Source organism: Opisthorchis viverrini (assembly GCF_000715545.1).
Source record: "Opisthorchis viverrini unplaced genomic scaffold opera_v5_393, whole genome shotgun sequence".
In the NCBI taxonomy this organism is placed as follows: Eukaryota; Metazoa; Platyhelminthes; class Trematoda; order Opisthorchiida; family Opisthorchiidae; genus Opisthorchis; species Opisthorchis viverrini.
The window spans coordinates 273,530-285,773 of NW_008752053.1; the positions used below are offsets into that span (position 1 = coordinate 273,530).

At 44.3% G+C, this 12,244-nt stretch overlaps 1 protein-coding gene across 1 annotated transcript in view; it reads right to left on the minus strand.

Moving 5' to 3' along the window:
* The window catches only part of T265_10681 (hypothetical protein), a gene marked incomplete at both ends in the record, with an annotated part of 100,422 nt that overhangs the window by 16,927 nt on the left and 71,251 nt on the right, over positions 1-12,244 (minus strand). Inside the window, 8 exons of the mRNA XM_009177136.1 lie at positions 1,623-1,890; positions 2,255-2,685; positions 3,356-3,556; positions 3,689-3,854; positions 6,064-6,407; positions 7,697-7,976; positions 10,445-11,246; positions 11,932-12,090. Coding sequence (XP_009175400.1) covers positions 1,623-1,890; positions 2,255-2,685; positions 3,356-3,556; positions 3,689-3,854; positions 6,064-6,407; positions 7,697-7,976; positions 10,445-11,246; positions 11,932-12,090 — 2,651 coding nt within the window. The remainder of the gene's footprint in view (positions 1-1,622; positions 1,891-2,254; positions 2,686-3,355; positions 3,557-3,688; positions 3,855-6,063; positions 6,408-7,696; positions 7,977-10,444; positions 11,247-11,931; positions 12,091-12,244) is intronic.

The following is a 12,244-nucleotide window of genomic DNA, read 5'->3' on the forward strand; positions in this document are numbered from 1 at the left end:
ATTCTCAGGTTTCGTTTGGTAAAATGGTTTAATAAGACGAAACGAAGCTATATTAAAGGACTTAATTATTGACTAGGCGGTAATTGATCTGTCAAGCGAACTTAGCAAGTGGCGTGCTAATTGCTCGCTTGGATTTTCGTCACCATACGAGGATACATCTTCAACGTGCCGTAGTCAACATCTCACGGGGCACTGACAGGTCAGCAACCACTGGTCGACATCCGGGCACCCAATGGTTAGGCATACCGAACTGGACAGGCGTTCCTGCTTTGTTTGAGACCAGTAACTGTGCCAATCCCTAAATTTCGGATCGTCCGAGCTCGGAATCTCTTAGAGGGTAACAAAATAGTCTAAACAATCGGAGAACTCGGTTACGTCACTGTCAGGACGTACCCAGACATGGAAAAAGTACATGTGCAGAGAGTGACGCATCCCCAAGGTCACCATCGGTACGACACGTCCGGAAAGTAGGTGAGTTGGTGGCTCCCACCAAACATGGCTTAGAAACATACGACCAGCATAGTGGGCCTGAGGGTGTTCACAACCGGAACACCACGATTGGTTATACGGAACGAACAAGTGAACGACCATATCTGGTCACTTGATCATCCTATATATTACGCAGACGCTCTGTATTTTTTGTCCTGGCAATACAGCCGTGTCCCCAGTTCTCTGCCTTCTCCCTATCGCGTAGTCTGGCAGGCACAGTGCTGCCGTAACCCATAGACGGCCACCCACGATACAACAGTCACTTCACCACAGGACAAAAATTCCAAGCAAGTGTAACCAGTAACAAGACGTTAGTAACGAAGAGTGTTGAGGGCGAAACGAACATTCAGAACACCAATGAACGACAAGCATTGAACACCGGCAGAACAAAACTGCACAGACGGTATACTGCTGCTATATCCGTCGCCACAGGGTGGTGCACAGTGTGCTGTGAAAGCAAGCGTGGTGTGCGGATAGCAAGTGCGCAAAGCAGGTATAACGGTAAAACTCAGGCAACTCAGTCTTTTTTATTCTTTGCTGACCGATGGGATAAACGGCTGGAAACGAAAAACATGATGGCACCTCGCCACATAAGTATGGGTAATAGAATCAGTTTGGATGCTTGACATCAGTAACCTCATGTGAATGATACTCCTCAAGTATGAGGAAACAACTTGACCCTAAGAAAAGATAGCTTCCTGTTTATACCGTTTTCGGATATATTTCTTTCAGGGCTTATTGAAGTTCTTGTCAAATTATACGTGTTATGTGCACCTGGGCCTCAGTAAATAAACTTTTCTTGAGGCGAGTCTGGATGACCGCGGATTAGGTAAGGAGTGTACTCCATTAGCATCGTCGATTTCACACTACAGATGACACTGCTTTGTCCAAAACGTAGCGCTGTAAATTACAGACCAGTGAATCAGTGAGTTTCACTTTTTGTCGGTTCAGGATGGGCAACTGTTTTCAACTGGTACCGCGTTTTCTCTAATGATCACCGGTTGCTGAACTTCACTATAATCATCAAACTTGTCTATCTCGCGCTTGACAGAGGAAAGAAATGAAACTAGCGGAATTCACAGTTGTGTCTTCTAAACTGGCCGAGTTTCAAAACCGGTTATTCACGAACTTACCTCTTCCCTTCGTAGACGTGTGTCAGAAGGTTTCACCGTAGGAAGTGTTGTGGAGACGGGGATTTTGAAATTATCTGGTTGAAGTGCGACCAGACGAAGTCTTCGACCACCCGGTGGCGATGCCAAATCCAGACCCTGTTCAATCCACACAGGCCCCAACGGAACAGCGCGCTCGACGAAACGAGGGTAGAGCTGACCAACACAGGAGCCGACCTGGACTCCGGGAATGTTCCCATCAGTATGCAGTTCCACAGCAAAGTCAACCAAACTTCAAGATAGAAAGCGAAATAGGGATAGGTTAGCACATGATCTAAGTAGATTTAGGTTAAAGGCTGACTGAAATCACCAAATTTCGACAAACAGTGGACCAGATATCCTTTAGATGTACATTCAGCTAGCTATTATACACATTCTAGGTCACTGCGTTTTTCTCCACTACACTTTTGCGGTTTTATCTCCGACAAACAGTTAGCATGAAGTTTCTATTGGGTTCCCTAGATTTCTCAATGCCCAAATTAAACCCGAACTAATAAGTTCACAGAATGAACACCGTCAGTTATTCGGAAACCCATTAAATTGCAGATGATCCATCGTCATCAAAACATGTGAAAACAACCGAAATGATGACTTACTGACGTCCGATGGTGAGATAGCTGATTGTGATTGGATACTTGTTTGTAGGACCTACGAGGGCCAGTCGTATAGGACCTCTTTGTGACTGTGCTGGAATGGTCCAGCTTTGAACCACGCGCTGATCAAAAAGAACATCAAGCTGTTCAGAATCAGCTCCGTTGAAATGCAGTGCAATGGAAACTTCCGTTTCGGCTAAAGTTAAATCCATTGGAACACCAACAAATTGTTCAAAAGATTCCTTCCACGTGGGTAGTGATGCATTCACAGCTCGAGCATCTGTTAATTCTAGCTCCCGGAGACCGAATGCAGGATCTTGTACAGGTCGGTAACGTAGTGACTCCTCAGTGATCAGCTTGTCGTCAAAATCAGGAATGCCAATTCCAAGACGATAGTCGGGCGTTAGCCATATGCTGAACCACAACACATTTTCCTGAGTGGACCAAAGAAAATATAAATAATCTGGTCGAATTTATCATTTCTGGTCCACGCGGTCATTTAAAGTCCTTCTGTATATTTTACGGAAAACAAATAACTGCCTATTCTCCCACACCCCTGAGGCGCCTTAAATTATGTTGGGAAACTATACTCACCACTGAAGAGAGAAAAGTTTGTCACAGTTCCTGAGATAATGAAACCGGATACTATACATATACTATAATAAGAGTGATCTACCTTGCGAAGCCTTTCACCTACACCTATGGATAGCGACAAGCCCACGATTTGCTGAAGTGCGGGGACCCTGTCAGTGCAGTGGGTAGGTTTTTTCCAAAACATAAGACGCATAAGAAAAAAGGTTTGCTGACACGCGACAGCAAATCAACATTATGATGCTGAAAACTTAATTAATTTGCAGTGTTGCGATAAGCACAATGACCATTAGAGTTAATCCGGAATTTTTCAGACCACTGCTTTTACTTCGTAGCTACCCTTACCTTGTTCTTTCTGTCGATGGCGAATTTCCCAGTAAAAACTTTTAACCCGAGAGCTGAATGAAACTGATGACAGGTAATTTAATTGTTGGTCTTCAAGGGTGGCTGCATCAGGAGCAAAATCAGAATAATAGCCAATAGCCAAAACTAAATGCAAACCATAAGATTTACCAGTTGGAGACGCAGAAGGTAGATATTCTCGGTTGGAATTAGCAGAGGATTGAATCGCACGGTCATGCTGATCCCTGGCTCCCAGGGTGAACCTAAGACTTTCTCATTCAAACGAAGAAGTTCTTTGACATCCGGCTTGCCTGTCTGAACCCATTCGGGTGTCAGCCGCAGGCAGTATTGCGAATCTGGTGCAACGTTGGACTGAAACGTAAATGAAGAACCGGCTGGCAGTGTGAGCGTAAATAGGCAATATATCCCACGGTTTTGCGGGATAAAACAACAAGTAAAAAATTCAAAAATACTCAGTCAGCAGACTACGCTCATGATACTTACCAAACTCATGGCTTCTCGGCGTTGAGTCAGGTCAGTAAACTGTGTGTCTCCAAACTGAGAAAGAGGTGTGCTTGTGTACTCTTCCAAGAATAGCCCACCATCTTGACTTGGTTTATCATTCGTTAGCCCGATTCGCCCAGCAAATGGTGTCAGAGTCAGTCCGAGTCTAGCGGCAAGAAGAGAAGAGACAGAGTTAAGTTTCATTGAGCAAGCATTCCCGTCCGAGTTCAGGCATACCTATTTCGGATTCATGAGGAAACTCATCGGTGCTGTAGATACATCAAAATGAAACAGCAGCCTTCTTCTGCACCAGCTGAAATTATCCATTAGTACGCTGGCCAACAATAGGCAAGTGAAAGGATCCAGCTGGTTTCTTTGGGCTTAGCTCATACACCACATTCAGGGCAATCATGCTACACAATGAAGCACATAGCTGTTCTAGATTCAGGGCCAGTACTACCAGTGTAACGGTGATACTACTGATCGGGAGGCACGCGAGTAGTATGTGTTGTTCGTAGGATTTCGCTTTGCGTCGACTGAAAAAGGAGATTCTGTTGCGGAATTCGTGGGGCCACTTTGTAACATTTGCTTGGATTTGACCGAAGAAAGAGTGGAGGCAACGAATCTCTAGGAAGACTCGTTTGGGAGAAGATCTGTGTCCAGTTTTTGTAACTAAGATGCAGATTAGAGTTTTGCTTCCCTGTTCACTGGTCTGTAACCGGTCAGTTGGCATTTCCGAATAAATAACTCCGCAGCGAAGGCCTTCTTCCTTTCACCAGTACTACCATTCTAGGCTTTAACTATGAAAAAACGTCACTGCAGTTGCTGAGCGGATTTAACGCCTTTCAGTTATGTGTCGGCATTTTTCAAACCGTAGTGCACCGTAGTAGTAACTATGTTTAATATAACACTTATCCATCTGAACAAGAGATCGGCGTCAAGTCAATGAAGAGCACCTCTAACGCGGCCGTATTTCTTGAGTATATTGTGAGTTGAACAAGCTAATTACAGTATAACAGTGGACAAACTGAATTTTTGAAGCTCTACACTAAATGAAATCTTGTAATCTGTTTTGAATTACTGAATTCAGATGTAGTTATTCTGAGAAAAGGCGTCACATTGTACAACGGCTTCTGGGAATAGTACGGTTGAACGCTCTGCTAACACCAGCTCACCAGTATTTCTGGGGCCTCACTCTATAAGACAGGTGTGAAAACTGGAAGTTATCAGGAGTAGTACTATTTCAAGCATTCCTTCTATTTTTTCTGCGAAGCCCGTTGGTCTACCACACGAGCCAATGTGTATCAGCGGGATGCTCAGTGCGACAGATCGTGCACTGATTACTGCTCGTGCAATCGCTCATAAAATACATGTTCATAACCCATCCTAGCTCTAATCACAACACCCAACACGTTTTGTCACACTACTCACGGCAGCCTAGATGTCACACATTGAGATGATTTGGTCTTTAACAGATTGTGCACAGTAGCAATGCAATATTTATTCCGACCGTGTATACTGCTGAGGGTTGTCGATGGAGGAAAATGTTGGTAGCTCAGGTAGGGTAGATGGTCTTTGGCTTGTTCACTTGGCACAACCACCGACCCACCGCTACGCACAACAACGCTCCCCAATAACGCACTGATGATGTCACCTCGATTGGTGATGAAAAGTTTGCAATCAAATTGCCCAGCTCAGCGAACAAGCGAACGACCAGCTGAGGGTTGTTTTTACTGACTCACAGTGGATGATGCTTTGGTTTTATTGTTCAGGCGCTAGACACCAAACAGCCGTTCTGTACAGATCACGAATCAGACAAACACATCTGATGTCATAAGCCCACACATGGTGACCTGATCGTAGGCTGCGCCAGTCGATGAGCAAACCACCGTGTTGATTAATCAATGCGCTCGCTCTGCAATTTTGGATGGTAGTGAAACGAGGCTAGTTGTATAAAGGGCGGGAAGTGGACCGATGGGCCGTAGCGGTCAATTATCCTTGCGCTGGCTTGAAGAACTCCATAACGTGTCCACCAACGCCCAGTTAGAAAACAGGATGCGTAACAGGATCGTTTAGATGAAATTTTGAGCGCATGTTCAAAACTAGATTCGGTGCAAAGCCGTAGAAACTTGAGTGCTCATTTTCAGGGATAATAAACGTTAACCCTATATTCAAAGATTTCAGAGAATGTGTCTTGTAGCTGCAAACTCGGGTTCCATATTGTGACGGTTTTGGTGAAATCGGAAGCCACAAGAAGGAAACCGATGCGCGGTTCACCACGCAAATTCTATAAACCACTGCAATGGCGACCCACCAACACATGAACCGCTTCAGTGCAGCCTATTGGTGTCTACATAATTGCAAGATAAACTTACTCAAGCATTCGTCTTCTCATTGCGTAATAGCCAGGTGGTATTCCGCCGACGAACAATATCACGTCATCGTTGCAGTCAGTGGTTAGAAATTCATTCAGACGCCAGAGACGAACTGTCAGTTCTGACTGCGTGATTGACACCTCGCGCTTCTCCTCGCTAGCTCCACCTACCAGCTGACGACGCAAACGAGGCTTATATGTCTGAGATTTGCGCAGCACTCTGCGCCGGAACATCTCAGTCATGTCTGCCATTTCGGCCTTGTGTGGGGAACGGTAAAGCTGTCCACCAGTCCAACGAGTCGCCTTTGGCTGTCCGTTCACTAGAGTCACCGTAACTCCATAATCCTGAATGAGGGACACGATAAAATGTTTGGGCACAGAAACAAAGTTTTGGAATCTATATATCTATCTATCTACCATCTTGCTTATTTTGATTAGATATCTGTTAACACAACATCATATGGGACATGCGCAATGATCAGCAGAAAGACCGTAAGAGTGCCAGTCGCCAACGTAGCTAGGAAGCCGACTTTTGAAAACAATATCCAGGGTAAATGTGTCAGGTTAGCCAAAACAAACAGTGAACCATAGCGATATAATCTAATTTGAAGGGTTAAACTTATTGTTGCGCTCAATACAGACTTGAGTATTGGAGGTTACTGAGCTAAGCGTTAAAGTCATTCAATTATTATAGCGGTATTGTTTAGAAAATGGTGCTTATAAAAACAAATTTACACCGGTCTCACTTCACTTAATTCGTCGATAACGCTGGGAGATCAGCTTGACTGGGAAAATAAATAGTGTTCTTCAAGCGAGTCCTCAGGTGGATAGAAAATAACACAGCTCCCTGTCAGTCATGATACCCCAAAGAAAAATCAATCACCCGAGACGAAAACATCTTAGGTTGGCATGTGTTGCCTGGTCCTATTTTTTAGGGCAGTTGCCAATCTCTTGTACACACAAAAACAGTGTGGACACATCGTCTTTGGGAGACCTATGACTGGAGAATCGAGGCTCAACCCAACGGGCATTTCCACCATACTGTTCCCTTTTTTTGGGACGAACCAGAAGGTATACTTGAGATCGTGGGTTGCCTCCTAGAGAGGTATGGGAATTCAAATAAGTGTGTCCCAAAGCTTGTCCTGCTAAAAGTGTGTTTTCTCCTGTAGGGTACCTCTCATGGGAGTTTGCGATGCTGATTAAAACGCAATCGCGATAGTTTTAGTCGGTGATAGTCTTATCACAAGTCTCATTAAGATAAGGACAGACTAGGGGAATCATCGTGAGAGAAGGCTTGTATCATCTACAGACTACCCTCCTCCACAGGATTGATCTTTTCGGCTAACTTATAGCTTTAGCTTATTACTGAACCCTTAAGTTGTCGACCGCTGCGATGTTCTTTTTATTCACATATTTTAGAGAGTCAATGAAATGCATTAGCGCGCTTGGCTTTCCAATCACTGGCCAGCCTTTTGCTGTGGAATTTCACCCAAGTTAGACTAACATTTGAATCATCCATTATGGAACCCTCGACAGGTAGGGACGCTTTCTACCGTCTGTTAAACCGTCATTCTTGAATCTCGCTGCCATTAAAAATTGCCAAGAAAAGCAAGTTCTGAATGTTCTTGACTAACCTTGTCAAAATTGAAGAACGTAAAAACCATCATCTTGTTCTGCTGCGCCCGTTGAAGTGGAGTCACTTGGAATTGGAGGCGGTCTTCACAGAATTTGAGATCTTTGAAACCTTGTATCCGCGCATATCCGCCAGCTCCGGCAAAGTCATAGAAGAACATACGCTGGAGTACAAAGTTTGGTGGACTCCTGCGAGGTGAACGGGGGGTTGCCGTAACGTTATCCATTTTGCCCTGGGTACGCCAGATGTGACCATCTCGCACTATGGGGCGGTAGTTGGAGCTGGGTGTAACAAGGATAGGAAACGAACTTTGTTGCTTATGAATGGTCGGATTAGACGATGTAACACACCGCAAATTAAAATCGACTGGTGCAGTGGCAAATGCTCATATCTTACAGATAAATCAGATTAACGGGTTCGTTCGTGACTGGTTGGACGATTCATAGAAACGCTTCTATCCATTCAAAGTGTGGCTTGGCCATAGACATGCCGCCGGAAATTGCCGCGAAAATGCACACGGGCAAGCCGTCTCCTCATAGTGATAGTCCAAAAGGAGTGCAGACAAACAAATGTTGCACACAGGCTAACTCCAGTGACTGACTGATTTCGTTGTAATAATAAAAAATATAATCGTTCCGTCATTACACTCACTCGGTGTCTAGTTGCCGTGCTACCTGAAGGAAGAACGAGGGTTGGGATACTGCCAGGTTGCCCAAGCCTAGACAGGAGAAGTCGGGATGCAAAGGTCGGGTTCGAACCACCCACCTTCCGGTCAATAAATTTGCCCTCTCACCACTGAGTCATTTCATGGATTGTGTTATATAAGGTTAGTACATCCTTAGCTTAAATGCTGCAGCACATAAAACGGTTTTGTGCAACGCATCCTACTGAAGAACAGGTTCCACACCTATTGCACGCTCTGTTCAACATTGTAGGTAGCTGCTTATGTTGAAGAAAGTCGTTATCTTGTAAAAGTGGTCATTCTTATTGACCATATTTAGCGCGAACTACTTAGGAATACTCAACTGTTCTTAATAAACCATTCCTCAAATAAAGACCCTCATTGGTTGGAACGTCAGAGTTTCAGTTAATAAACTCGCGACATTCAAAGCGGTCCTGCATCTTTGGTGTCCTGGCACCTTCAAATTCACCCCATTTTTCTTGAAAGCAATCTATCTACTCACGATCAATGAAATTAAATGTTGCCTGCCACACTTTAGAACGTGAGCTTTATTAACCCCATAAAAGTATGGCGCACATGATAGCAGCGTGAATCCATCATGGTATGACTCTCCAGACATTTAGAATGCTGTAAAACATAGGCCTTGATCAATTTGAATAAACTACCCAACTTGGACTTTAAGTACGAGGATTGCCCATAATAGTAAGTCTACAGGTTTGGTTTGGTTCTGTCCTTATAACCACGTTTCTCCGTCGTCCAATGCAATCATCCCACCGGCGAGAAAACGGTGGCCTGACACCCTGGGGAACTTATTTACTTCTCCTTTTCTGCTCTTCGACTGGGTTGCTTCCAGTTAGTTCGTGCACAACATTAGCACCAACATCTTGCCCCATATCCAGTTGATTTTACCCAATTGAAGCTTTTACAGCGAACAGAAATCTCCATTATTTTGTCTCCTGAAAACTGGGTATCCAGCTCAACAGCTTATACCCTAACATTTAAAAGCATACTCTACCTTCAGCTCAGATATCCTACTCAGTGAGTTTCATTCCCTTGTGAATCTCCTACATGTTCGAAAAAGATTGCATAAAGTATCGCACCATTTTGAGGCAAACAAGAAGAGCCAAAGAGCACTTAGAGTCGGTTACAAACTCAGGCCAGGAACCTCAGAAATCCTGGCTTTGGTAACGCCACTAGCATACGGAAACATAGGCCCAGAAGTCCGCTGAGGAATTAGGCAAAGCTGATTCTAATCATTTCAGCTGCTCTGCCATTTATTGTTCATTCAAACGCACTTCTTTTATTGCCTCTGTCTAAAGCTGGTAGTGGCGAATAGGCTAATCTATGCGGAAAAGCCCAGAAACATTGACATCTGTTTCTTACTAAACGAGAACCATTAGTAGCCACACCTATTACGAAACTCAAGGGGGTTTCGAACCCGCGGCTACAAGATTGCCCATTTAACCGTTCGTGACTAGCTCTCATTACGACCTTCAACCACACCAGGTCAAGTTGTATTTATGATCCTGCAAGTATCAAACACGAACAAACACCCCTCTCTTCACACTGCACACAATAAATAGGCATGCAACTCGGCTACCCAGACACCCACGCGCGTGCACAGAACAGGAAGTCAATCAATCGAGCTCCACAAGTCTCCACGGACAACTTTAGAACACATGAAGCAGCTACACTGCAGAGACCGGAACTCCACTCAGAAACTCTCAACCGTTGCACTCAAACGATAGGTCACTTTTTGGCCTATTCCCTTCTTGCATTGTATTTATTTTACTCAAGCGCACATAACTATTGTAATCATCATCATTTTGGTAAAAACAGGCATTTATTAGTGTTTGTCATCTTCTGATAATCAACCAGAGCGCTAACAGAAGTCATCATTGTCAAGCATAACGCTTGGCGCCTGGTTTTCACAAAATGACCTAATAACATATTAAATTTTATTAGGACGCCCCACTCTACCACATTACCAAAGTTGTGTGGGATCATGGCGACTTAGTACAGATCCAAATATAACTCAATTGTACGGAGGTAATGTTGAATACTTACATCTGACACACCATTCGCGAAGGTTGTTGGCAACCGCTGCTTGCCGCTGCCAGGTCCACAAGACCGACCGCTGTGGCTCCAATACGTAAGTTGAAGATGCAAAACTGTGTAGAGTCCAAGGACAGAAGACGTGTCCAGAATACCTCGGCTCCATTGTCCCCCCAAGCTTCTGGGTTCAGCAACCGAGACTGAGATGGATTTGCTCCTCCTATACGAATCTCCATCTGTCTGTCGAGCATCAGAGCTGACTCTGGATAGTTTGCACTGGCATTTGTGGCAACCTCTCGGTACTGGGGTTTTTGTGATCCCTCATCAGGTCGTTCGAGTAACATCATTTTTGTTTCACCCCACATTGAAGTCACTCGTACCTGATACCAAATCTCTTCTCTGATCGAATCCAGTTCCAGCTTACCGTTTGGAATATTCCAAGAAAACCGCAACGTTTTGCCCGCCGATTCTAGTGTGAATGCAAACATTTGCGTGTGACCAATGAATGCACGGCGGCCGACCATCATAACGCCGTCAGTTTCCGAACTTGAACCGTGGAGGCGGAACCAAAACTCTATGTCAAAGATGCGAGATTTGGTCAAAGAGTATGGAACCAGTGAATAGACACAATCACGATCCAAGGATATTGGCACAGGATCTTGAGCCAGAGCACCGTAATTGACGTCCAGCATGGACCTGGCTTCATCGGCTAATCGACGTAAATGAGTAAGTTTCGAGTCCAATTGCTTGATTGATTCCTCTGCCTCAGTAATAGCTTTGACCAGAGAAGTTTGTGTGCCGTTAGCCTGGTCAACTGAAACAAACAATAAAATCAGATTTTTCCCAATTGTTAAAACATCACATCCGTAAGTCTTGACGCTCATGAAAGCCAGAAACTAGGCTGAATAGAGGAAATCTATGAGTTTGGATATTCAGAATACCGAGTGGGTTCTTCAGGGCAGCTATTTATGTAACCTTCGTCACTGGTTTCCTGCTTTATTCATCATTCAACGCATATCAAGCTTTGTGGACAATACTTTTAAATCTTCAAAGTAGACCTTGTTGCGAACATTACTTCAATTTTTGACCAACGGTGCCAAAGAAATGCGCCACCCTTTCGATCGCGCTTATATATGTGAACAGTGCCTATAGGCCAAACCCTGTGGTCCCGTGTTTAGCAAGTCGCCCAGCCGATGGAAACTGGAACTGTGATTGTTGACTGTTCAACCAAGGTTTATATTCACATTTTCGTCATGGCCGGCAAGAAGTTCGCATAATCTGAATGAGGTTATTTAGAACTCAGAAAATCGATGGCATAGCTGCTAAGGAATGTTTGATACTGGAACTTAGCAAAGTTGAGCCCCCAAAAAAGTGCTTCTTTTCAGTTTAGAATGCCAGTTACTCGTGAATGTCTGAGCTAATTCTATGAAAATCAGTCCTAAGCCAATCTATACATAATTGTGTTTCAGATGCCCTAAAGCGAAAACAGCATAACTAACCTGCCGACTGGGCGGTTCCTTGCAACTTGGCGTATCGGTTCTCTGCCGATTTGAGTCTGCTCTGCAATCGATTCATTAGACTGCCTTGTTGTTCAACCAAAGCCGATATGTTCTTTGTCAGCGGATCTGTACTGGCAAGCAATTGTTTGACCGACTGGACTGAAATGGGGAAAATATGAGCATGTTTCATCATCGTTAGCATCAACGTCATCAAGTGCACTCTATTACCATTACGAACAGCACTATCACCACTACCTCATTATCGTCATTATCTTCCACTACATATTATGGACAGATTTTACGAAGGCCCTGT